The sequence below is a fragment of the Phaenicophaeus curvirostris genome, chromosome 5, assembly GCF_032191515.1.
Source record: "Phaenicophaeus curvirostris isolate KB17595 chromosome 5, BPBGC_Pcur_1.0, whole genome shotgun sequence".
Classification (NCBI taxonomy): Eukaryota; Metazoa; Chordata; class Aves; order Cuculiformes; family Cuculidae; genus Phaenicophaeus; species Phaenicophaeus curvirostris.
The window spans coordinates 7,338,715-7,364,210 of NC_091396.1; the positions used below are offsets into that span (position 1 = coordinate 7,338,715).

At 35.9% G+C, this 25,496-nt stretch overlaps 1 protein-coding gene across 1 annotated transcript in view; it reads left to right on the forward strand.

The window, feature by feature from the left end:
* Positions 1 to 25,496, forward strand: part of METTL15 (methyltransferase 15, mitochondrial 12S rRNA N4-cytidine) — an 89,557-nt gene that overhangs the window by 23,322 nt on the left and 40,739 nt on the right. The window contains exon 2 of the mRNA XM_069857468.1: positions 11,523 to 11,659. Coding sequence (XP_069713569.1) covers positions 11,523 to 11,659 — 137 coding nt within the window. The remainder of the gene's footprint in view (positions 1 to 11,522; positions 11,660 to 25,496) is intronic.

Genomic DNA, 25,496 nt, shown 5'->3' on the forward strand with positions numbered 1-25,496 from the left:
TGATGTTTTAACTTGGCTCTCTGTTCACATACCCATTTAAGTCTGGATACTAGTAAATCTTCAAATGACTGGAGAAAGAACTGGTTGATCAGCACAATACAAAATTATGGCACGCTGCAAAACTTTTAATAAGTCACAATATTAGCAGGCATAATTGGCATTCACTGCAAGCTATGGCACATCAACCAAGGTCTGGAGGTATTAATTTGTCTCTTAGGCTATGCTGGTTTAGAGCATAATGTTTTCTTGCTAAAGACAGTCCCTAGACAGTGCATCCTCTGCAGTGGTCTGTGCTAGTGAGCAGAACATCCCTTCCTGTAACATTTAGCCTTCCTTCTTGCAGGAGGCATTATATCAGCATGGTCTTTGACGTGTCTGTGTCAGGGGAGCAAATGCTACTTGTTAGGTTAGCATCAACTGACGTGTTATGGGCATAAATCTGTTGCAGAGCTCCTCGAACTCTCCTCCTAATGATCCATTCTACTTATCACCCCTACCATCTACAAATAGAAAAGCATCTAAATTGCGGGCAACTGTGCGCTGTATCCCATTCCAGCATAGTACTGAACTGTTCATATCCTGAGGAGGAAGCAAATAGTTGGCAGTTGTGACCTTTTCAAAGGAACACTGACCCTAAAGCTGGAGTAAAGTAGCCTATGTTCACTGACATCAAAAGGAAAGCTGTTAATATGTCATGTTTTACTGAACATGCCCCAAGCCCACAGTTCTTAAGTACTGCTATGTTTGAGACAAAAGACAAATAACACTGTAGAGCTGGAGGACAGTAGTGTATATGAACAGACTGATTTTACTTTGTGAACATTTTCACTTAAAAAAAATGCATAAAAGTAGCTATAAAGTATTCAGTTTTTTACATGCAAGCCAGCTGAGCTTCGGTATCCTAAATAACAGAATTAATTCTGTTGATCCTAATGATTTCCTTTGGCCCAATTCCATGGATAGACTGTGTGTTAAAAAAGAAGAGCTCCCCAAAGAACTTCAATTTTGCACAACTGAAATAATGAAATGAAAAATGCAAAGACCAAAGTGGTAAGACAAACATTGTGGTCTTTTCTGAATGCATACTGTGACTATGACCTCAATTCCATAGTAACATTTGGAGTGTTTAAGCATTCAACATGTATTTGCAGATTTATCCAATACTGTAGTGGTGTGGGTTTGTCTAGGGTTGGTGTTTTGTTTTGGTTTTGTCTTAAAGCATTCTTATGAAAAGGAGCTTCTGTTCTATACTTTTTAGAAAACATGGTCTTTCATGATGTTTGCGGGGGCTAAACTTTCCTAAGAGGTCATGAATATCATCTTATTTTAGTTTTCTCCATACATAATTAAAACTCACCTTTGCATGGTGACTTTTTGAAACCTATTTTTAATATGTTCAGATATTAGTTACAAAGAATGAAATGAGGGAGTAACTAAGAGAACGGAAAAAAGAGTACTTGCGAAGTTGATTATTGAAAAAAATGTTGATAAGGTTATTGCGTGAATTATTTTAAAATTGATGGGAGATTATTCTTATATTGCTGCCTTTAGAGTTCCTCTTATTGAATAATAATACATTTACAATTAGTTGAAAGCATGTAATTTAAAAAAAATTGCATTAGTTACTCAGCATGGAATATTATCTGAAATAATACTACCAACAGAAAACTATTTAAAGTGTTTGCATAAAACAGGTTTTCAATATTGAAGGCAACTTACTCTTAACAATAATTTTCATTCATAATGTAGTTGTATTGGATCTTGGAATTGGATCCCTTTAGGATCTTGTATTTACACTTCAGCCAAAGATGAACAATCAAAATAAATAAGTTGGTTTTTTTTTTTTTTTTGAGAATGACATGGGTTTTGGGGTAGCCTTGGTGTTTTTTTTTTTTTTTAAATTTATTACTGTGGTATGCTCAAAAGCAAATTGAGCATGGATTTACATTAGCGTTTTTTTCATATAATGATACAACTAGCAGTTGAACGGTTGTCAATAATAATTATTCGTAATGTTACAAAATTACATAATGATAGGAGAACATTTGTGAGATTTCTACACACTGTAGGTTTTTAAGCATGTTAGTGTGATCAGAGTTGTAAATTGAGTCCAGTCATGAACTTCAGTTGACAGGAAAAAGACTCCATATGTCTTTCAGACGAAAAGTGATCCTACCTCCATTAGTCTCTTTTAAATAGATTGTTTGTTACCATAATAAGATGTTCCAAAGTCAACACCAACATTATGGATTGTTCTGTGTAACTGAGCTGGTGTAAGTGACTTTATCTGTATGTGACTTTGCAGTGGCACTGCAATTGATAGGTTTGGGGGTTTTGTACATGTCAATTTAAATAAGGTTTTAAAGAAACTATTTTCATTTTTACTCTTATATAAGTATGTTCACAGTGACCTAAGGGAAATAGTTCAAAGTTTCTTTTGAACTATGTTCTTTTATTTGCTGCACACAATGACCATCATAATTTGTTCTGAAATACTTGTAAGAATAATTTATTATGCAACGTAATATCTGAAATGTACTTTATGTAAAGATAAATTACTTCCTTTCTGTCTCTGACAAAGTTATACCTTAGTAATACCTTTTAAGTTATTACAAAATTAAAGTTTAAATTCCTGATGCTTATTATCACTTTCTGGGCTGCGTTGTTCAGAATGTCTTTTAAGAAAAGACAGTCCCCAAGTTCATTTTTTTTCCCGTAAGATTTGTTCATGAACATGATCTCTCCAAACTGCTCCAATGGATGTTGACATGTGGCTTCAAAAGCAATGAGCTGCAGAACAAAGATTTTGTGCATGTATCTCAGATAACACCTTTGAGGCTTATGTTAGAAGTTTTGCTTTACTTTGCAAAATCTAATCTTAAAATTTCTTTGAGAAAGGTCACAGTCCACTTGGGAATGGAGATGAAGTGGATTAAAGGCAAGAGCTGTAAGAAGTGCAAATGCTGAATGTGTGATAAATGTTTGGGAGAAATTGTTTTCTCTTCTGTAATGTAAAAAAAAAAAATTACAGAAGGATAGAAAATACGGTTAGCTTGCTTTTTCTGTTAGTGTATTCAGCATATTGAAACAATATTTTTAATGTGATTGACTTTTTAGAGCTATAGGAGATAATCTGTACTGCCAAAATTTGATTCAAAGTCACAGTTTGCTGAAATCTGTAGTAAGCTTGAGTTGTGCATGCTTAGGAGGTGGCATGGAGAAAGAGGGTAGGAGAAATGTACTGTTAACCTGAAAAATTTCGGTACCAAATGACGTATGGATCAGATACATCTATCAGTTCTTTCCTTTTTTCTAAAATGCTCTTCTGCACAGAGCAGTTTTTTCCCCATTCATTTAGCTTCTTATGAAACATCTGAATTTGATCATAATGTCATCTTATAATGATTATCTTTTCTGTTGATAAAAATGACATTCTATAAAGAGTATGTGGTCTTGATAGTGTGGGAATACTTTAAGTTGCATTGGTCCCAGAAACAGCTTAACTGATTTAGATGCAACTAATTCCTTGCCATGTCAAGGCAGTGGGGCAGACTAACTTTTAGAGCTCCATGGTACAGGGTTGTCTAGCTTCTGCTACCTGAATTAATTTTAATCATACAGTGTAGAATGCATGTATGTGTACAGTTTAATGTTCATGAAACAGAAGTGTTAACTTCAGTTTTTGGAGATGATTGTAAATTAATTAGGACAAAACGGATTAGTATAATTTACCTTTCTAAGCCAATAAAGAATGTTTTATCATGACTGTGTATTATATAAAATTATTGAATGGCATTTTTTTACTGTTTGTTGGTATGCTTTTACCTCTTGCAAAAAAAAAGGTTATCTGTAACAGTCCTCTGAACTATATACGTATGTATATAAATCTCTACCTCTCTCCTGTACTCAGTACTGCTGAGGCTACACCTTGAATATTGTTTTCCGTTTTGAGGTCCTGGAGCGTGTCCAGAGTAGAGCAACGAAGCTGGTGAAGGGGCTGGAGAACAGGTGTTATGAGGAGTGGCTGAGGGAACTGGGGTTGTTTAGCCTTGAGAAAAGGAGGCTGAGTGGAGACCTTATTGCTCTCTACAACTACCTGAAAGGAGGTTGCAGTGGGGTGTTGGTCTCTTTTTCCAAGTTACAAGTAGTAAGATAAGAGTAAATGGCCTCAGATCACATGAGGGGAGATTTAGATTGGATTGGGCAGTGGTTGAGTCACCAGTCCTAGAGGTTTTCAAAAAACATAACTGTGGCACTTTGGGACACATTTAGTAGACACGGTGGTGTTGGGTTGATGATTGGACTGTGATCTTATAGGTCTTTTCCAATCATAATGGTTCTATGACACTATGAAAAAGAAAATAATATTTTTCTGTTCCTCAAATTATCATTCAGTATATTGTTGCACGTTGCAACACGAAGTTTATTTCAATTAGGATAAATATATTATGTTCTGAAGACATTTTTGTTTCTCCATTCACTTGGACAGTTATCTTAAAGTTAAGGCACTTGAATACGCCCATAAATTCCTGGTCTTCTAAGATTCATGTTAACCTCCTTGTAAAGCATTCTGATGAAGTAAAATGAAATGGAATTGAAGAAAAACCTCAACAGTGCCAATAACATTATTATTGTGTTTCAGAGAATGTCAGAATAGATGTTAAAAAGGCCTCTATGAAAAGTTTGTAACTTTATTCTGGTAAGTACTCCTAGTTTTCAAAGCAACAGAGCTATTTCTCCCATCTTGTTTCATCTTGAATAGAGTTATTTGGAGATGAAAAACACTTGCTCATACACTGAAGTCAGGAAGGGGAGCCGTTAGGCTTAGGGTTGTTCTTGTGGAGAGTTGTCCCTGCGGAGAGTTGCTTTAGACCCACTGAAGTTGTAATTGGTTTTCTGTTGAAATTCAGAAAATGAGTTGGAATGAGACGAACCATCTTTATTTGTTCTCATCAGTTACTGCCACTACCTGGGAAGAAGGAGACTGTGACTCTGAACGGTTCTGAAATTGATAAATTTAAGTTGTTTTGTTAAATATTGTGATTTTTCTAATAGAAGGAAGAGCTACCTTTAGAAATTAGTGTATGTATTTATGTGTGCACTAGCTGTGTTCTTATTGGTAGTCTGTGGGTGGATGTGGAGTGAGCTGTGGTGTTGGGAAGGTTGCCTTCTTAAAGCAGTGTTTATCACTGTCTTCAGACCACTATCTCCAAACAGAAGCCTGTTTAGGATCGTGGGCATTCTCAGTCCAGCCTTTTGGCTGAAATAGGATTTGAAGTCTCTTTGGTGGATCGCTGTCTTTTTCTGTAGTATGAGTAATTTCTGTTTTGTGTTGTGGTTTACTAGAATCCCTATTTTGAGAAGCTTGAAAGGAAATATGTTAAAGTTTGGATATATTTTTCCTTCCTCTTAGCATCACTTCTTAGATTTATGCTTCTGATAAATTTCCTCTCTGTGTTTGTTGGAACTATAGGTTTGGTGAGGTTGGTATTAACGAAGGCCAGTACTGAGTCTTTTCATTTTTGAGCTAGTGGATTTTGAGCTTTGTGAAAGAGAAGGAAAAGTCTAAGGATCTGGGAAGAGACTCTGCCTTTTCCCACTGTAAACCTTAAAATAAGTGCCCAAACAATGACTTATATGCTCTATTCAGGAAGCATTTACTACAGTAATTATATTAAAAATGTCTGTATTAATTCATACCTTTGCAGTGATTAGTTGTGAAAAACATGGTAAACAGAAGAATACAGGAGATCAGCTATTCCTTAAAAAGTCTACTTGAAAAAGATTCCTGTCACTACTCCCTACTTCAACTCAGTTTATTTTCTGTATGTTTATATGAAATAGTTCAGTGTATTAAAATGGTAACCTGTGGCAAATTTAAGATGTTTGAACAAGAGGTCGGATATATTTATACTTTAACGCACTTGAAGTTCATATGTCAAAAATAAAGCAGACTGGAAAAAAAGGTTGTGACAATGAATACTTTCTGTTGTGAATAACAAGGAAATTCAGACAAGAAGTTTAGAGAACATGACTCATCATAGAAGCACCAGGAGAATGAAGAGGCAAAAAGCATCTTGCAATGTGTTGATTATTTTGTTTATGATATTACTTTTCTGTTCCTGGGATTTTTTTTTTTTTTTTTTTTACAAAGCTACCAAATAGATACTAACAAAACAAGAGTAACAACTTAGACACCTACCAACAATGCCTGACAATTAAGTAATGAATTAAGTATTGTTAGCCTTAACAAGCATCTCAGTTCAAAATAGAAGCATACTGGTAGTTTGACCTTCTTTAGATTTACAAGAAAACACTAGCACTCATTTAAAATACAGAAACTGTTATTATGAAAATTGTTGGCTTGCCATCCCACTAAGAAAGATGGGTGAAAGCGAAGAGAAGTGCTGTGACCTAGTTGTGATTGGCTTGGAATACTCTAGTGGATGGTGGCTTTAGTATCATACAAATATAATTGCTCTCATCACGTAACAGTTTCTTTTTGTGGACTTATTTTTGTTCGAAATGGTTGGACTTGATGATCTCAAAGGTCTTTTTCAACCTAGTGATTCTATGATTCCATGACGGGCTGCATTCTCATCTGTAGCAGTAGGAATTGGGGGCATATCCCCTTTCCCTACTTCCTGGAGGAAAGGTCTGTTATTCTAGATTATTGCTTGAAAGACTGATTTTTGGGTGGAAAGTCCACTAGCAGGCATATGTTACTATTAGAGTATTATATTCATGTATAGTATTGATATGGTACTGGTGAAGCGTGTATTTTGTCCAAGTAAATTTTTCTTCTGCTCATATGTTGAACTTTACATTCTATTCTGAAAACAACACTACTCTATACTTCTTGTTTGCACATCAAGAAATATGTCCTTCCTATTAGGTAAAAGGTGTGACTCGTGAGGTAGGATTATTTTCTCTTCTTTTGGGTTACTAGTGAGTGACATTTTCCTTTTAAAATTACACATGGACAGTTTTTTATTCATATATAGCAAAAGACAGTGTTGAGTTACTTTTATTGAAGCCATGCATATGTGTAATAACAGTTTTCTTTCCGTGACTGGCCTCCCATTCTGTCTGACTGACATGATTGCTCTCTTCATGAGCTTCCAAGTGATTTACTCATGCTGTGTTTGATGGCCCTTATGAGCATTAAATTTGTGAGGAGGATACTCCAACAAATGTTCTTTGAAAGGTACTGCAAAATGTTCTGCTCAGTACATTATCCTGATATACTTAATGACTGCCACTTAAAGAAAAATGTCTTCAGACAAGAAGGGAAAAATTACAACATTATTATACAAGAGAGAATAATTGTGCGGTTGTCCCTTCCATGAGCGTGTGTAAGTCTTTGGAGGAAGTGTGAAGCAGATGACTGGAGAAAGCAACTGTATTTTCCCTGGAAGGATGATTTGAGATTTATTTTATCATCATCATATACACACACACACACAATTTTTTTTTAATCAATGAACTTGGCGTTAAGATGGTTCAGGTGCTTAAGCTTGCTGAAGACAAAAAGGATGGTCATCATCAATAGAGCGTAGGGTTTTTTTCCTCCTTTAATAGAAAAAAAAGTGGATAAACAGGGCTGGAGGTTAAAAGGAAAAATAGCTACGCAGTGCAAAGTCATTTTTTGAGGAACAGCAGGCACTCTTTTTTTAGAAGAAACCATTGTTATCTGTTGCAAAGAGCAGTGGAGAATGCTCTGTGTGTACTAGTTAATCATAGCATAATAGTCAACTTCTGGTAATGTGTGAGCGTGAACAAAGTAACACCAATTTGTCTATGCCAAAAAGTTATCAGCAGAGGTCTGTCATGAGGTCAACAATGGAATAAAGAAAGCTTGCTCATGAAGAACTAATACCCAGGGTAGAAGATTGTTTGGTATAGTACTTCATGTACTGTATTACAATTCAGGATGTCTTGGACAATTAATACCATTTGCCATATTTTCTTTGAGACTGTGTCAGAGTTGCAAGAGGAAGAAAAAACATTTTGTGAAAGATCAATTTATCGCCATGAAGTGCATGAAAGAATTAACTTTAGTAGCACAAAATAAAGTTGTGCATCTAAATGAGTGAGTAACTTTCAGAACGTGACAAGTTCTTGCCTCTAAAAAAAGAAAGGATAGACTAAAAGTTACTGGAAATAGGGAGATAATTTGTCTTTTACATATTTTTAAAACGCCTCATGTAGTTTCAGTTTAGATACGTGATGTTTGCGTTTCAATTTTGCACCAGTTCTGCAATATCATTTTGTTACACAAAAAATGAAAAATAATTCCAAAGGCTATCGGGTATCATAGAGTAGAATTTATTAGATGCAGAACATGATCATAAACAGAATTACAGATTACTTCTGTCATAGTAAAATAATATGCTTAAAATGTATTTATTAGGAGTTAGCTTGTCAGTGAAAAGTCTTGTATACAAAAATAAAGAAGGTGCTCTTTATCTTAAAGCTAATTGTAAAATGAAGGCTATAAAGTTTTTATTTGTTGCTATCTGTATGTTATGAAGGTGTCAAATGGTTTCTAAAACGTACAGTCACAAACTGATTATAAAATTCCCGAGGGGAACTCTGGTGGGGCTATCATGACTTAACAATGGAACGGTGAATCACTGCAGGAGGAATTCATGTAATAATCTTTTCCGGTATTTATAGGACCAGGAGGATAAAATGTCATTTAATTTTATTTGATTAAAAACTACTAGACAAGAGAGAAAGAGGAAAAAAAAATGAAGCATCTTTCCTTTATTTCAGGCATGCAAGATGAATGGACTATATAAAAAGTATATTATGAAGCAAGTAGTATAGCAATTAATTTCAAATCTGATCAATGCTCCAAGGTAGTTCTGTTCATAATAAAATTATTTTCTTTGATAACTTAGGATGAAGGGTTCTTCTTAAGTTCTAGATGCAAAATGTAGCTTTTGAGTGGAACAGCAAGAGTGAGGCATCTTTACAAGTTCTTGCTTGCTAGTTTAGGCCTATGGATCTTTGGCAGTTCAAAGATAATCCATGGAAGGTCTTTACCAAAATGTGCTTAATGTTGATTTCAGGATGCCAGAGACATTTTAGCCTATTCCATTAGTGCTGGTGATGAACTATTTTATGCAGCACTGGGTATTCAGTCCTGCAGTCACTTCTGCAGGAATCAGTTGTATCCTCTTTTATGTAGTGCTTCCAATTCAAAGATTATATTATGATTGTCTGCTGTTGCTTACAAGTTTGCTTGGTTTGTGGTGGTGGTTTTTTTCAGAAATGGTAAAATAAGTCAGTGATCATATGTTTATTCACATTGAATGCCTGCATGAATTCTTAACTAAAGCTTTTAGATGCTTTCATGATATTCAAAGTTTGTCACTACGTCATGGTACAATGATCGATATCCTTCTTCCCTCTTTTGCACTGGTAGTGTTAATTTTTGGTTTATTCATAAGATGTCTGGATGGTTCAGTAATATTCTGCATGTAAAAGGGGTTTATAAAGCTTAAACTTTATCAAATTTAATGTTACTGAATGCAGAGCCAATTGTGTGTGGGGGAAAGGTGAGACCATTAAGCAAAACAACAAATACATCTATATTCTTGAATGAGTCACAGGACTTCCAAAAATTCATTGTGGGGAAGGGAGGCAAAACTCCCAGTATTAAATAACGCCTAAGTCACAAAATTTTCTGTATAGACACTTGACCCTGAATCATCTTTTCAATTTTTGCTATTCAAACTTGATGCAACAGAGGACTTTCTCCATAGTACAGAATTGTTGGTGAGGAAAAAGGCAGAAAGGATCAAATATCTATAATATTTTCTAGAGATCACCAGAGAAGAATTAGACGTTTATAAAAAGAACGGATGTACTAAAAATAAGTGAACTGCTAAACCCCTTGGTGAAGAAAGAATGTTCTCTGGAATTTCACATTGCTAGTGAGTTTAAGTGGAATAAAATTATTGTTCAAAACTTTTTCTTGTTTTAGAGAAGTTATAGGTAGCTACTTCCTGTGCTTTCCATGACTGCTTCTGCTGACATTGTAGATGTTTTGGAAAAGGTGATATTGAGGTTTTTAAAATTTTATTGTTATATTTCTAGCTATGATACCAAATAAGAGCATTTCTTTTTTTTTTTTTAAAAAAAAAACCAAACCCAAACATAACCCAGAAAGTGTTACTCATGTGATTAAAACTATTTTTTCCAAGAGGAATTATGATGTAATTTAGATTGGTGTCCTATTGTTCTAGTTTAGTTTAGCTTGCATGGAGTCTGATTTCTTCCTGATCAAAACAGGTCAGTTGAATTAACTGAGAGGAAAGAGTTATGGGAATACAGAGATGCAGAAACTGGAGATGTTTCTCAGTCACATTTCTACTTTGGTTTAAATACACTGTCCTAAAACAATAAATCCTCCCCTGTCTCTTTCTATGTCAGTGTATTTTCCCTAGAGTAAAGAATTATAGATGCTTTCTTAGTAATTTGAAAAGGAAATATTTCCTAAGTGGAATTGCAGTCATAGAACCTCTGCATTACGAAGTGAAAAGCCAATTACTTCTATCAACAAAATAGTTCTTAAAGTTTAAGCAGTTTAAGTACCATTATTGTCAGGCCAATGACAGTGAAAACGTATGCAGCAGCTTCTAGAAATAGTATTCCTGTTTTACAGATAAAAAAAACCTAAACCAATCTTAAGTTCTAGTTAATTTTCTTGTGTTTTTTCCTGTCAGTGGAATCATATAGCCCAGCCTGCCTTGGTTCACTGTGGTTGTCTGTGTGCCAGGTCACTCTTTCTTAGGGAAGTCTCAGAAGCAAGGTCAACCTGTTAGTCAAATGGACTATGACTACAGAATCTTCTCTAGAATTACCCTACAGAAACTGCAGAGCTATCTGGGAGAGCAGTGGTCACCTTTCCAGTGTCTTATCTCAGCTACCTTTCTGCTTCTTCCTTCTTTTCTCATATTGGGACCTGCTGCACACCAGTTCCTTGGTCTCCCTTCTGTGCTGTCAAACCGTTCACTGCAGACGTTCTTCTCTGTGATGTGGCTAGGAGTTAACCAGCCTTTTGAAGTCATCTCTGTGTGAAATTTGATGACCCCATCATACTTCTCAAGTATGAGATGGGAAGCCTTTTTGGGAGGGGATTGTTTTTGATGACAGGAATGTGAAATTTCAATTAGTTTTCAGGAACTTTGAGTTCTCATAGACTTGCTATAGGAATTTCAGTGCCCAGCTTTACTCAACTCAGGTTGAACAAGTCCAGACAAAGCATTCAAACAGGTGACTTTCCTCCAAACTCAGCATGTAAAGAAGTAGGTTGAGTATGAACCTGCAGTTCGTTGTATCAAATGATTGTCTTTTGTTCTGGAAGGAGTGGTGGGGGCAGGGGAGAGTCACAACCCACAAAAGAGTACTCTGACATGATTACAAGTCTGCACAAAATATTAAAATGTTTCAACAACTGGTTTATCATTTTTCTATTCTAATGTAATGGTGTTATCTTTTTCACTCAACAGCGTTTCCTTGATATGACATTTGGAGCCGGAGGTCATACTACAGCTCTTCTAGAGAAAGTCAGCGACATTACAATATATGCACTAGACAGGGACCCCACAGCTTATAAAATAGCTCAGAAGCTTTCCGAATCATACCCGTAAGTTGTCTTCTCCTGTCTTAAATATAGTCGAGATAAGTATACATGTGGTATTATATATGCAATGAAATATATTTTTATAATTGTTAATGGCTTATTTACAATAGTGTTATATGCTGTATATAGCCATTAAAGATGAGATCTAATTAAGTTTGAGTATTTACATGGAAATTCTTCTGAGCTTTTTGCAGTTAAATGCATGTTGTGATCTTAATTTTGAGTATGCTTCGAGTAGGCCATTTTATTTAAAAATTGATTTAAAAAAAATCATGTGCTCTGCTTTCTTTGAGATTATTCTGATGGCAGAATTGTACAAAACCACACATCACGATAGCTATTTCACAAAAAAAGAATGGAAAAATATACCTTTAAATAATTAGGTAGCTCAGATTTGGCTTATGAATATTTTCGTTTCAAAACTCCCAAAATAGTTGTAAATCAGTATTAGACTTACTAAATATGTTGCCACTGGCTTCGGAAAGTGCTGAACAGTTTAATAAGGTGCTGTTTTTGTGCAAACTCTTTAGCTCATGCTTTACTTCTCATGTAAATTGTGCTGAATTTGCTAAATAAAAATTGTTAAATGCAAATTTTCATGTTATTTTAGTTGAAGTTTTTATTCCTTTATTCAAGAAGCAGCCAAGTCAGAGCATGGGTGCGTTCATGCAAAGTATGCAATATGTAGAGTTGTACAATTTATATGAGCTTTTCAGAAAATTCTGTTGTTTAATATTGATCAAGAAGTAAAAATATGTAGATAGCAAATTAAATAATATGAAATAATTAATAGTTAGGAAGTTTAGGGAAGGAGAGGACACTTACTGTCACGTTGAAAACCTCAGAGTCTTTATTTTTGAAAGCACTTTTACATTGGGAAAACTGAATCTTTCCAGTAAGGATAAAGCTGGGAGTGGTGGCTAAAGAAACACCTGATTGTTCAGCCATGTTTCCCCAAATAAAACCAAGTTCTAAGACAGCAGAGGTATTCAAGCCTTGGGGAAGGTATTCCTTACTTTTTCGGAAAGAAAGGGCTAAACTGTACATTCCTTTCTTCAAGTGCCATTGTCAGAAGCCCAGTGGGAAAAATGCAAGCATGTGATAAAAAAGCATAGCATGGTTTCTAGTCACCCTGTTTTGTAAGACCAATTAAATATATTTCTCTAAATTTTCAGTTCTTTGTGGGCTGAAGTGACATGCAGTGTATACTTATAAAATTTGTGGAATTCCTCTCTCAAATATTATTTCCCCAGAGAATGCTCTTTTTGACAGAATAGTATGGAGAATATTGGCAAGGAAAGTCCATTTTCTTTTCAACTGAGCCTGCAAACACATTCCATCAGATGCTGTTGGAGTTGGTAAAATCTTCTGTTCTTTGTGCCATAGAAAAATACGTAGCCCAAATGAAAGCTAGTCTTAATAGCTAAAAAAAGTTTTCAGAACAATTCACACAGCACAGAACAATGATGAACAGTCCCCTGACTCAAAATATGTTTATCCATAAAATATCCTATGCAAACCCGGGTGCAAAGGAAGTTTGTTTCCCACATAAATGAAGAAATTTTACAAGTGTTGGATGTTGTTCTGCCAATGATTGAAACTGTTAATTCTCTACTTGTTTATGTTTGTGTAAAGATGAGCTTTAATCAATATAGTATTGCAGTTGATATAACTTACTGTGGCTTTATAAACAAAGGAGGTCTCCTAGTTCCTATTTTTGCTTTTAAAATCATATAAACCTCATTACTTGGGTTCCAGATGTCGTTTTGTCCACCTTTACAGACACAAGTTATCATTAGAATGATGTGAATTCTTAAATAAGTGTTACATTTTCAGAGAAAAGTCTTAATCCCTGAAAGAAGACTGCATGCCACTTGAGTATATATTGGTTGATGCAGTATTCTTATTTGTTTTGGTGTTTTCCCTCATGTCCCATCTTTCCTACTGGAAAGAACAGGTGGTTCCTTTTTCAGAAGGTAATTATATCTTTTTTCATAGTAGTTTATGTTGAGAATTAAGGTAAAGGAATGTTCCTACATGATATATGTGCTCATTACTAATCTGCTTTCCCTGGGAAGGCAGTTGCATGCAATGTTAAATTACAAGGGGGAGGAGGAGGTGTAAGTATACCATTTATAAATAACAGGTGAAGCTAGGGTTTGCTTACAGATTGGTTGTAAATATAAAGGATTTACGAGATATGAGGCTTTTATAAATGGAATTTTTTCTTCCTATATTCATTAAAGGATGGTTGATCTGATATTATGGGGTATTATGGTCTATTTTCTACACTATGTTAGAAATAAATCTTATAATTTTATTAGTTTAGTTCAAAACTTTGTTGGCATCAAGAGCTCAGAAATTCATCCAGTTGATGCTTTTATCTGGTCAGGTCTACTGGCAGATAATAGTTCCCATGTCTGGTTTACCAGGCTGCCACATAAATAGTTGTCCTATCTTAAAAATGGCAATGGCAGCGTACAATTGCAAGCTGAGAGAAATATAGGGCTGCCCCTTTTGTAAGAAGCATGGCAGTAGATAGCCTAATAGTATAAATTTAGCCATTCTTTTTTTGTTTTACAGTTTTGTGTTTGTTTTTTTTTTTTTCACCTCTTCTGTTTAACGTTTTGAGTGAGGTTATTTGACTTGCTGAAGTGCTTTACTTCCTTTGGAGGTGACAGCACAAGGCTGGGTGAAAAGGCTATTGCAGAACTGTAACCAGTAAATTCTGACTCCCGCTATGTCTGAAATTGTGAAAACAATGGGAAAATTGAAATTCATGCTTAAATTGAATTTTTTGTTGACGTTTTGTTTCTACTTAAACCAGAATATTATACCTGCTTAATCATTTAATTGGGTATGTTAATAAATTCCAGCATATCAACTACATGGTGGATGATCTTGAGTCTTGCAGTAGGAATTGCAGTAGTCCAGCCTGCCATAAAAAAGCTTCAATTAGAAATATTCAGTATCAATTCCTATTGCTTATTCTGGTTAGGTGACATTACTACTCTTAGTAAAATAATATATTTTCAACTGTAGCTTACTATAGGGCTTAATTTTTTTCAACATCCTATATTTTATGACGTTGACTTACAAGATTATTAAAGCAGAAATATGCCCAAAGACATGGTTGAAAGAGGAGATAAGTATGGCTAAATTAGGGTATTTTTCTCTATTCAGAACTAATAAATGAAATTCTCCTTGTACTTAGCCGAAAGATAGCTGGAGTTATAAGTCATGGAATGAGAACACTGAGGAAAAATACATTTGATGTTTGTATTTTAAATGTGGCTCTTTGCTTCTTAATAGGGATTTTTGTCAGAACTAAAATCTGAAGAGGGTAAAGTTCCAGCTGCAGTTCTTGCATTCATTTAGCTTTTCTGTTTATTATTTTTAATTTTTAAAATATATAGTGCTGCTTTAATAAGGAGAAAATGGGTCAGGGCCTGTTAGATATTCAGTGTGTGGGTGGGAATCCTTTGACGTGCTTTCTGGGGAAGCCTCTAACTTGGGAATTGCTGCTGAGATTCCGAGAGAACAAGATAAAATTCAGTCAGTAGCAACATATATTACAAGTAAACCCTTTCACACCCACTGAAAGAGAGAGGTTAGAGAGGTGGCTGAAATCTGGCAATTAACCAATATCATTGCAAACTTTTAAGTAAGAGAAACCTACACAAAGCCTACGCAGAGGAGACAATGTGTTCTTTGTAATTCTCTGAGCAGAATAAGAAATTGTGCCTAAAAAGTACGGATAAATAGCATAAAATTCCTCATACAATTTAGGTATGATTTTAATGTATTTCCAAAGTAATTTTGAAATGTGATCTTACTCTCAGGGTTATGCTAAGTTTACAGGAAAAGAGGGATAGAACCATCAGCTGTGAGTTATATGTTCTATGGAAAATAGAATTAATTTTGTTCAGTTCTTTAGAAAACTGAACTTTTTTCAGTTGCAGTAAGCTTATTTTAAGTGCTTGTGAATTGTAGGTGAGTATTATGTATTGATGCTTTTGTTGCTGTATGTTATTTATATAGGCTTCTGTTTAACTTTTGGTTGTAACACATAAGGGATACAATTAATTGTGCAATCAAAGTATATTACTTATAATAATACCTTGACTATATGTAAGTAAGTTAATTAGCTACCTATGGTGTTCTTTTCTCCTAAAGAATTCACCATTTATGTCAACACCTGGCTGCCTCTTGGATGCAGGTAATATAGATAAATGTGTTGCCTTACATGAGATGGTAAAATGCAATTGAGAACAATTAAAAGATCTTTAAATGCCTTTATATTAAAATAATGTTTTCCTGTCATTTATTTTGTTCCCCAAAAGGTTAATTTAGATAACAAACCCAAATATGTTTCCTTATAAAACCAGTAAGGAATAAAGATTCTTCCTCTTGCTGCTGAAGTTCTAGCTGTGCAGGTTTCAGAATGACTCGGGAACTTTGATTGTTTTCATACATACAGTCTGCTTCTTGATACATCAAGTTCCTGGTTCAAATTATGGCCCAATTCAAAGTTACCGTGGCATACAAAACACATACAGCATTCTACTTTTAACAATTGTTTTTCTTCCTTTCTATGTTCTTTTATAACTAGACTCTTCAGTGATTTCTTAAAACCTTCTCATTTTCGCAGGGAAAGGCTGTGGATGTTGTTTCCCTGGACTTCAGTAAAGCCTTTGTCACAATTTCCCACAGCATTCTGCTGCATAAACTGGCTGCTCATGGCTTGGACAGGCTTATTCTTTGCTAGGTAATAAACTGTCTGGATGCCTGGGCCCAAGGAGTTGCATGGGAATGTTGGTCTGTTTGAGGACAGGAGGGCTTTATAGATGGATCTGGATGGGCTGGATTGATGGGCTGAGGGCAGCTACATGGGATTCAACAAGGCTCGGTGTTGGGTCTTGCACAACAACCCCATGTAGTGCTACAGGCTTGGGGACAAGCGTCGGAAGGCTGCCTGGCAGAAAAGGACCTGCGGGTGTTGGTTGACCGCAGGCAGAATATGAACCCACAGTGTGCCCAGGTGGCCAAGAAGGCTAATAGCATCCTGGCTTGTGTTAGGAATAGTGTGGAGAGCAGGAGTTAGGAAGGTGATCATCCCTGTGGCTGGCACTGGTGAGGCTGCAAGTCAAATACTGTGTTCAGCTTGGGCTCCCACATTACAAGAAGGATATTGAGGTGCTGGACTGTGTCTAGAAATGGGCAAGGAAGCTGTTGAAGGGTCTGGAGCACAAGTATTATGAGGACTGATTGAGGGAATTGCAGTTGTTCGGTTTGGAGAAAAGGAGGCTGAGGGGAAACCTTATTGCTCTTTACAGCTACCTGAAAGGAGGTTGTAGTGAGGTGGGTGTTAGTCTCTTTTTCCAAGTAACAAGTGAGAGGATGAGAGGAAATGGCCTCAGGTTGCACCAAGGGAGGTTTAGATTGGATATTAGGAAATATTTCTTCACTGAAAGTGTCAAGCATTGGAACAAGCTGCCCAGGGAAGTGGTTGAGTCACCATCCCTGGAGGTATTTAAAAGACATATAGATATGGCACTTAAGGACATGGTTTAGTGGGACTTGGCAGTGCTAATTTAACAGTTAGACTCAATCATTTTCAAGATCTTTTCCAACCTAAATGATTCTGTGATTTGAGTGTCAGTCTTCTCTTATGTAGCATAATTACAGATGTTTCACTACCAACATGATGTAACTTGAAACTACAATTAAATCTTTTGTGTGTGGACTTCTTAATTTTCCTTTCTTTGCAAACATAATGAGTATTTTAATTCTTTTATGGGCTGAAAAATCTTTACCAGACACAGACTGCAGTCTGATAATATCAAGTTCATAAACTGATTCTGTTGCATAAGTGTTGTTGAGACAAATAAACACCATCTCAGTGGTCCTCACTATTAAGTGTCACAAACTGTATCCAAAACAGTTCTGTAATATTGGATTGTACCATGGCAAAAGTGTAACTAAACTTGTGGAAGAAGCCAGAATCGTATCATCTCACTTTTTTAAGAGAAGTGCCAGTTTTCCTTTTTCCTGTAAATGTTATCTAAATTCAAGCAAAGGAGGAAAACATATTGCCTGATTGAAAGAGAAATTTATTGGCAGGAAAGGAAGTCCTTCCATGGTTGAAGCAACTCCTTAGTTACTGTGTCCTCAGTCCTGTTCCTTGTAATCTTTACAAAGAAAAAAAAATCTCTTCATTTTAGGCTACACAAAGTTGGGATCTCTTCTTTTCCTGGCAGTTTGGTATTAAAAAAGAAAAAAAAAAGGCTCATGAAAATTTTTTCAACCATTTCCTTAAAAAGCACATAGTGTAACATTTAGTTTATTTTGAAAATGTTCTTAGCCATGTACATATGTGTTTGTGTTTTGCACTTATGCGGTGGGTTGACCTTGGCTGGATGCCAGATGCCTGCCAAGCCACTCTCACTCCCCCACCTCAGCAGGACTGGGGAAAGAAAATATTATGAAAGGCTCATGGGTTGAGATAAAGACAGAGAGATCACTCGCCAACTACCATTGCAGGCAAAACAAACTCAACTTCGGGAGGTTAATTTAATTTATTACAAATCAAATCAGAATAGTGTAATGAGGAAAAAAACCCCAAATCTTAAAATGCCTTCCTCCCACCCGTCCCTTCTTCACAGGGTCAACTTCACTCCCTGTTTCACTACCTCCTTCCTCTGAGTGGTGCAACAGGATGCGGAGTGGGGGTTGTGGTCGCTCCATCACATGTTCTCTCTACTGTTTCTTCTTCCTCACTCTCCTCCCCTGCTCCAGCAGGGGGTCCCTTCCATGGGAAACAGTTCTCCATTAACTTCTCCATTGTGAGTCCTTCACACAGGCTGCAGTTCCTTGTGGACTGCTCCAGTGTGTGTCCTTCCCATGTATTCTTTCCATGGGATGCAGTCCTTCAGGAACAGACTGCTCCAGTGTGAGTTTGCCACAGGGATGCGAGTCCTGACAGGAAACCATCGTGGGCTTCTCCCTATGTGTTCACAGGTCCTGCTAGGAGCCTGCTCCAGCATGGGATCTCCTTGGCATCACAGCCTTCTTTTGGCACATCCACCTGATCTGGCATGGGGTTCTCCCTGGGCTGCAGGTGGATATCTGCTCCACCATTTATCTCCATGAGCTGCAGAGGCACAGCCTGCCTCACCATGGTCTTCACCACAGGTTACAGGGGAATCTCTGCTCCAGTGCCTGGAACATCTCCTCCTCCATCTTCACTGACCTTGGTATCTGCAGGGCTGTTTCTCTCACATATTCTTACTCCTCTCTCCCAGCTGCTGTTCCACAGCAGTTTTTTTTACCCTTCTTAAATGTATTGCCACAAAGGTCCTACCACCATCACTGATAAGCTCAGCCTATGACCAGTAGTGGGTCCATCTTGCAGCTGTCTGGCAGTGGCTCTGTTGGACATGGGGGAAGCTTTTAGCAGCTCCTCACAGAAGCCACCCCTGCAACCCCTCCTCTATGAAAATCTTGCCATGAAAACCCAATACAGCTCAACATCAAGTCCTTAAAGAACTGACTGTTGCTTCACGTTCCTGTGGTAGTACTCTGAATTGTTATTGCATTCATACACTCGTAGTTCCCAATAATGCATCTCTGCCAAGGAACTGTGAAAGACCAGTTTATTGGTTTTTTAGGGATTTTAGGTCAGGGAGCTGAAATGGAGTGACTAACATACAATGTCATGCTAAGACCAGTTCTTTAATATTTGGTTGGGTTTTTCCTGGGTAAACCAAGAGATCGTGGAACAAATGTTGATGCCTCTTTGTCAAAGCTATATTACTAATTAGTCTTTTAGCGGAATAATTTGCTCTGAATATAAATAGCTTGTAAAACTTACAGCAATTTATATCTGTCTTTATATACTAGAAACAATTTCTATGCATATACGTGTATTGTGAGAAATTGCAGGTGCCTGTATGCCCACACCAGTGTCCCAAGAGTTGCCATCAACTCTTGTTATGTATTTTAATTGGGAGACAACAGCAAAAAGATGGAAACTCAATAATGTGTAGTTGAAACCAAGTACTTTACAATATGAAAATATGGCTTAAAATATTTACTTTTGAAAAGAATGTTAAGTGTGATTTTGTAGAGAGCAACTGCAAAGTGGAGTATATATGGACTTTTGATCGCATTATGCAGCACAGACAATTAAGCAAAGAGGCAGGGTTAGTTAATACTCAGCTACCATAGTCCTTTTACGCATTCTTGAGTGGCTCTAAAAAAAAATCATTTAAGAAACTGCTATAACTGAATTAAATATAAATTATTTATGTAATAATAATATTATTGTTAATTAAATATTAGGTATTCATTATTAGATTATTAAATATTACTACTAAATAATAATAATATTTTTATAATTAAAAAGCTATTTTTACAATTAATCACAGTGATTAGTGAGGACTAAAGTTTTTAAAATAAGAAGGTGCTGTGTAATTCCTAGTATCCCATGAGCCACAAAAGTGTTCTTGGTGGTTTATACAGACAGGGAAAGTTATCATCCTTGAGAGTGTGTATAGTGTGTTTTTGCTTCAGGAATAAAGGTACAGATTGAAGTTAGTTGCTGAGCAGTGCAATATTTTTATGTAGCACAGTCAGTCTTTTTATATTTCTCTTTTGTGTTTTATTGATATTTTTCTGTATAGGATATTTGAAAAACAAGTATTAATGAGATTGTCACCAATGGAAAATAACTTAAGGCATAATCTAGAGAATACGTTGCATTGTTCAATCTGTATGTCTATTCATATAAGCAGAAATGGATTTGTTTGACTTAAATAGAGCACATTTCATGTGTAAATAGCCACAGATATATGGACACCTCCTAAGCATCCTCAGAACATAGGATAACTTAAGACCAGGTAGGCAAGCAGAAACTCCTTTGAAAAGGAGATGGAAGAAAAATGATGCGCAAATCCAAGCATTTCTTTAAAATGATATATAGCTCAGAATTAGAAATAGTTAGTCAGGAGAAATCTATGAAGATGAGAACACAAAAAGATGACAAGTCTGAGCATAATGGTTGCGCATGGGGTGTTTAGATGTCAACCTGAAGCTTGAGAAGGTTCAATGAGTTAGATTCAACCTGTTGTCTAAATATCTTAAGATCTTCCCCCTACAATTTTACAAGTGCCTGTGTTACTCAGTTGAAAATGTATTTATCCACAGTCTTTAAGACATAAAAGTCCTATTTTACCTTTCTATGGCAGGGGGAAGCCAGAAGGAAAGCAAGCTTATGAGTTGCCTGAAGTAAAGGAAGATTGTTTACTGAATAACTGGGTTGTCCAGAAGGCTGTACTGAGCCTACCTTCGATGCAGTGGTGATTTACTGTGGTTCTTTGGTCAGATTCAGCTTCCAGCATGTTCTTTTCCTCAGAGGCAGATGTGAAAAAGCTCGTAAAATGCACCTTACACAGTGGGCACATAGATAAAGGTGTGGGTTGCCACCATGTCCATATATATATGGAGAAGGCTGAGTGGGATCTTAAACTGGGAGTTTTTCTCCATGTGTGTTGCCCATGCATTGGGTCTTCAAGCTGCAATTTAGTTCCGGTGATGGGAGTTATTAACTGCTGTATGCTTGGGAAGCCAGAAGACAGCTTACTGACATTACGTAATCAGTAAAGACAGGAAAGATTGCACTTTCTATAGAATGAAACAGATTAATGTGTATGTTTGGAAGGCTGGAGCACAACTTTTTGTGCTCAAGGTGTAAGATGTTAAGGTTTTCATGAGCTGATGAATGCGGTATCAATATCTCAGATCTTTCTATCTCAGAATTCTTTTAGCACTGTATCATACCAGAATTTTAGTACTGCATGACAAGGAAAAGCTCTCTGTCTGTTGAATTTAAACACGATAAATTTATCAAAATCACTTCAGAGCTCTAATTTTTTTCTGCCTCGGTTGCAATCAAATACCGTCCTGACCTGACTCTTACTTAACTTGTGAGATCTGTCTACCTCATGCATTGGCTACAGGCCATTTCCAACATTAGTAGTTCAGTTTAAATTTCACATACTGGTTACATAAAAGAGAAGTCCTTACTTGCACTGTTTACATCTTAAAGGAGTAAGATGTCTTTTAAGAACATAGCTATTCCCAAACACTGCCTTTATATTTATGTACAATGACATGAGTTTCAAGGCATGTGGTTATGTTGACATTCCCACTGAAGCTTTCATTTAGCAGCAGAAACATTTGCAGACTGATTAAAAACTAATCAGTCTGTCAAGATTCATTCTATATATGAAATTCTATTAATTTTTTATTCTAGAAATATACTTATTTCTCTTATCTTGCAATATAATCTGATGGTTATATTAATTATTGTCAATGTTATATCATAAATTTGGGGTTTTATTGTTGTTTTTGTACATAACATCTTGTGTGCCAATGCTAGATTTAATGCAATTCCCAGGCAAATGAGTCTGGACTGCACTCTTATGTTCCCAATCTAGGAAAACAAATTTCTAACATTTTGACATGGGTAGTCTTGAGAGAAGCTGTGTCTTCGTATTATTTCAGTAGGACAATCTTCAAAGAGATGTTGATCAATTTGAAGCTCTGAAAGGTTTTGCAAGCATTCTGTTTATAACAACGGACTGTTTGTTTTCATGATTACTGTTATTGAATTACTTTACATTTCACTATCCTGTGAAAATTAGTGTTTTGTGAATAATCTATATTTATCAATTTGTATAGTAATTCATTCTAGTTTAGGCAATATCTCCCCCAATATCAAAATAATGCCCACTGGAAGGGATTTTAGGATGTCATCTGGCCTGGCCTCATGCCTCAGGCAGGTTCAGCTGGAATAATTTTAGACAGTAACCTGATATGAGTGGGTCATCTTGAAATTTTCTAAGGCATAACAGGGTTCTGAAATATGCTTACTTTCTGATCTTATTGTGCTGTAGTGCTGTAACATTAGGTGGCAAATTTGTGCAGCACTATTCTCTAGAAGGTAGCAGTGAGTATCCTGAAGTGGCCTCTGCAGTCGTATCCCATGTGATACTGTTTTATATTGGTTTATATTGTTTATGTAATTGAAATTGAGAAGAAATGCATCATGTTGTCATCTCCTTCAAAGTTCCTGTGGAGGGGATCCTCATCCGAAGTGTATAAGAAGAGATTCTGCTTCTCTGAGTTATTCCTTCTTCCCTCTATTCCTTTTCATACTCTCTGTTCTAGATACTCCTAGGTCAGAGCAGTCAGTATGTTCATCTGCATGTGTATCTAAATCATCCTAGTTGTCTTTAGACAACAGAAGTATAGGCTGAGCAATTTAGTTCCAGCCTGAGAAACTATAGCTCTTGGACCACAGATAGTGGTAAAAAAAACAAAGAAACCTTCTGTTGAATGTCAGTTTTTCTCCATCATAGGTTTTCATCAGTGTTTCTATAAGTATTATAAAATGCTAAGTGTTCTTACAGAATGAGAGGACCTTTATTTCTTCAGTTGATGAAGAAGGATAAGAAGCTTCTGAAATAATTCAAACAAACAAAAAATTCTTTAGGTATTGGTTAAGGACATGGAAATGAATGTGGATTATTTGAATTTCTGCTCAGTACAAATATCCAGGTCCTTAATTTAATTTTAAGGACATTGTATATAACTGCTAGACCAGCTTCATATGGAATGCAGTGCCAAGTCTTTCTTTAACCAGCGGTAGTTTCAGACATGTCCATTATATTATTTTTTTAATTCATCTGTATCAGTGTGCTATAAAAGTGCTCTGAACATCTTTAAAGTTTAATGTTACAGCTCTTATGCTCAGAGTGTTTCTGAGGACAGTTCTGTGAAGCTTAATTTGGGTTGTAGGTTTTTTTTCTAAAAGGAACAAATGTCTTTATATTTTGTAGTAAATAACTATGATGCTGAAATAATCTTTGCACTTACATGATCCGTGAAGGAGACATTGACTTTTACATCATCTTCGTTTTTATGAGAAAGCTTCTTATAGGTTTTTAGATGTGTTAGGTACTTCTGTATTACTTTTATAACCATTTCATTGCTAAAATACATGGAAAACATTTTCTGTTTGCTTAACTTGGATTTTAAAAGGTTTTTAATTAGAATTTGCGTGTGAAAAAGAACATATTTAGAAATATCTTTTATAAACATTTAAAGCATTTTTTTGTAGCTTAACAGTTGAGTTCTGGGTATATTTTCATTACAGTAACAAACTAGTTTATAAACAGTTTCATAAAGGAAACTGTCGAGTACTTTCAATATGTATTTTTTGGTCATTACAGCAAAACTCAAGATTCTGGTTTGGTTTTTTTTTCAATGAGAGGGAAAAAGGGAAGACAACATGGGTTCTCATCTGAAGGTTTTTTTGCTCATGGTAGCTCATTGTCTACAGACTTTTTTATCCTATTGATAAGATGATATCTTCATATTTCTCAGCGACAGTGTTTTAGCTTGCTATTTGTCAAGAGCTGTATATTTAGTTTATTTTTGTTTGCATTTACAGTAGGAAGCATTGAGAGACCCTACAGAAAACAAGAGGACATAAACTGTATTTAATACTGCTCCTTGTATGAGACCACAGGAAAAAGTGTGTTTCATCAGTACATACATTATAATTCTTGAGAGTAGAAGTTTAGAGCATTTTCATATGAAGGTGGAGATTATATAGCTGTATGGACAAAAAGATACTTGTCACTTATTAAGAGAAGATCAAAACTGATTGGTATTTATGCTGAAGGTGTTGTTTATTAAGTAATGAAGTAAAACAAAAAGAAAAGCTAGTATTCTGATTCATGATTTTATTTGCTCAAACTGATGAAAAAGAAAACAGGTAACTAAGTGAAAATATTTGTCAACACGTTTTTGCATCAGTATTGAGCTTCACACTTAAGTAATGGATACACAAATATATACAGAAGTTATCTGGAGTTCGGATTATTTTTCTGATTGAGTCATTGTACTTCAAGTACTATTATTCTTGTCTTAGATATATTAGAATTATGCATATAAGTGACATAGACCATAAAAATGAATTACTTAGAGTTTGACTACGTAATTCTATTTTTTCTTGTCATAATAATAAACATCATTTGCATTTTAATTTGATTTTGGCCTTTGTGACTCAGCTGTGCCAAGTGTTGTACAGAATATTCAAAGGACTGAAAGTAAAATCAGACAGGTAATTGCTGGCTTTGTATATGGATGCCTGAAAAAATACAGCAACTTAGATGGATCCACCAGCAAAGATTTGGATAGAGAGATTTTTAAGATTTTCTGTGTAAAACCTTTGTGGAGAAAACACGTAACTTGACATGAAAGAAGCTAGGAACCTATTTCCTGTGATACTGGGAGAGAGCAGCTAGTAAAAAGCCAACTTTTCTGTTACCAGGGAAGACCTAATCCACTTCTGCGTTGTTTCTTCCCACACTTTCCTAAGACACGTGCTGCATGTTATCTTATTTCCCATCAGGTTAAGGTAGTAGCTCATCTTCCTTCATCTAATTCATGACTATGAGCTATTCCTAATTAAGGGAGTGATTTACAGTAAGAGAAAGCAAAAATCTCATTCAGTTGACTGAGCATCAGAATGAGTTTTGATTCCTGGAAATATAGTCAAGGTTAAGGTGGGCTGATGTGTGAACACGTGGAGCATAAGAGCACAGTTACCTAAATTCAACCCTTTCAACAGTCTGTCGTTGTCAGAAAGGATGGATGTGAGCTCCTGATGAGCTCCATGTACAGTTTGTTACTTTTCCAACTACAGGACCAAATATATGAGTCCATTTTGAATTATCAGTGCTGTCACTCTGTCAAACTTTATGCTGCA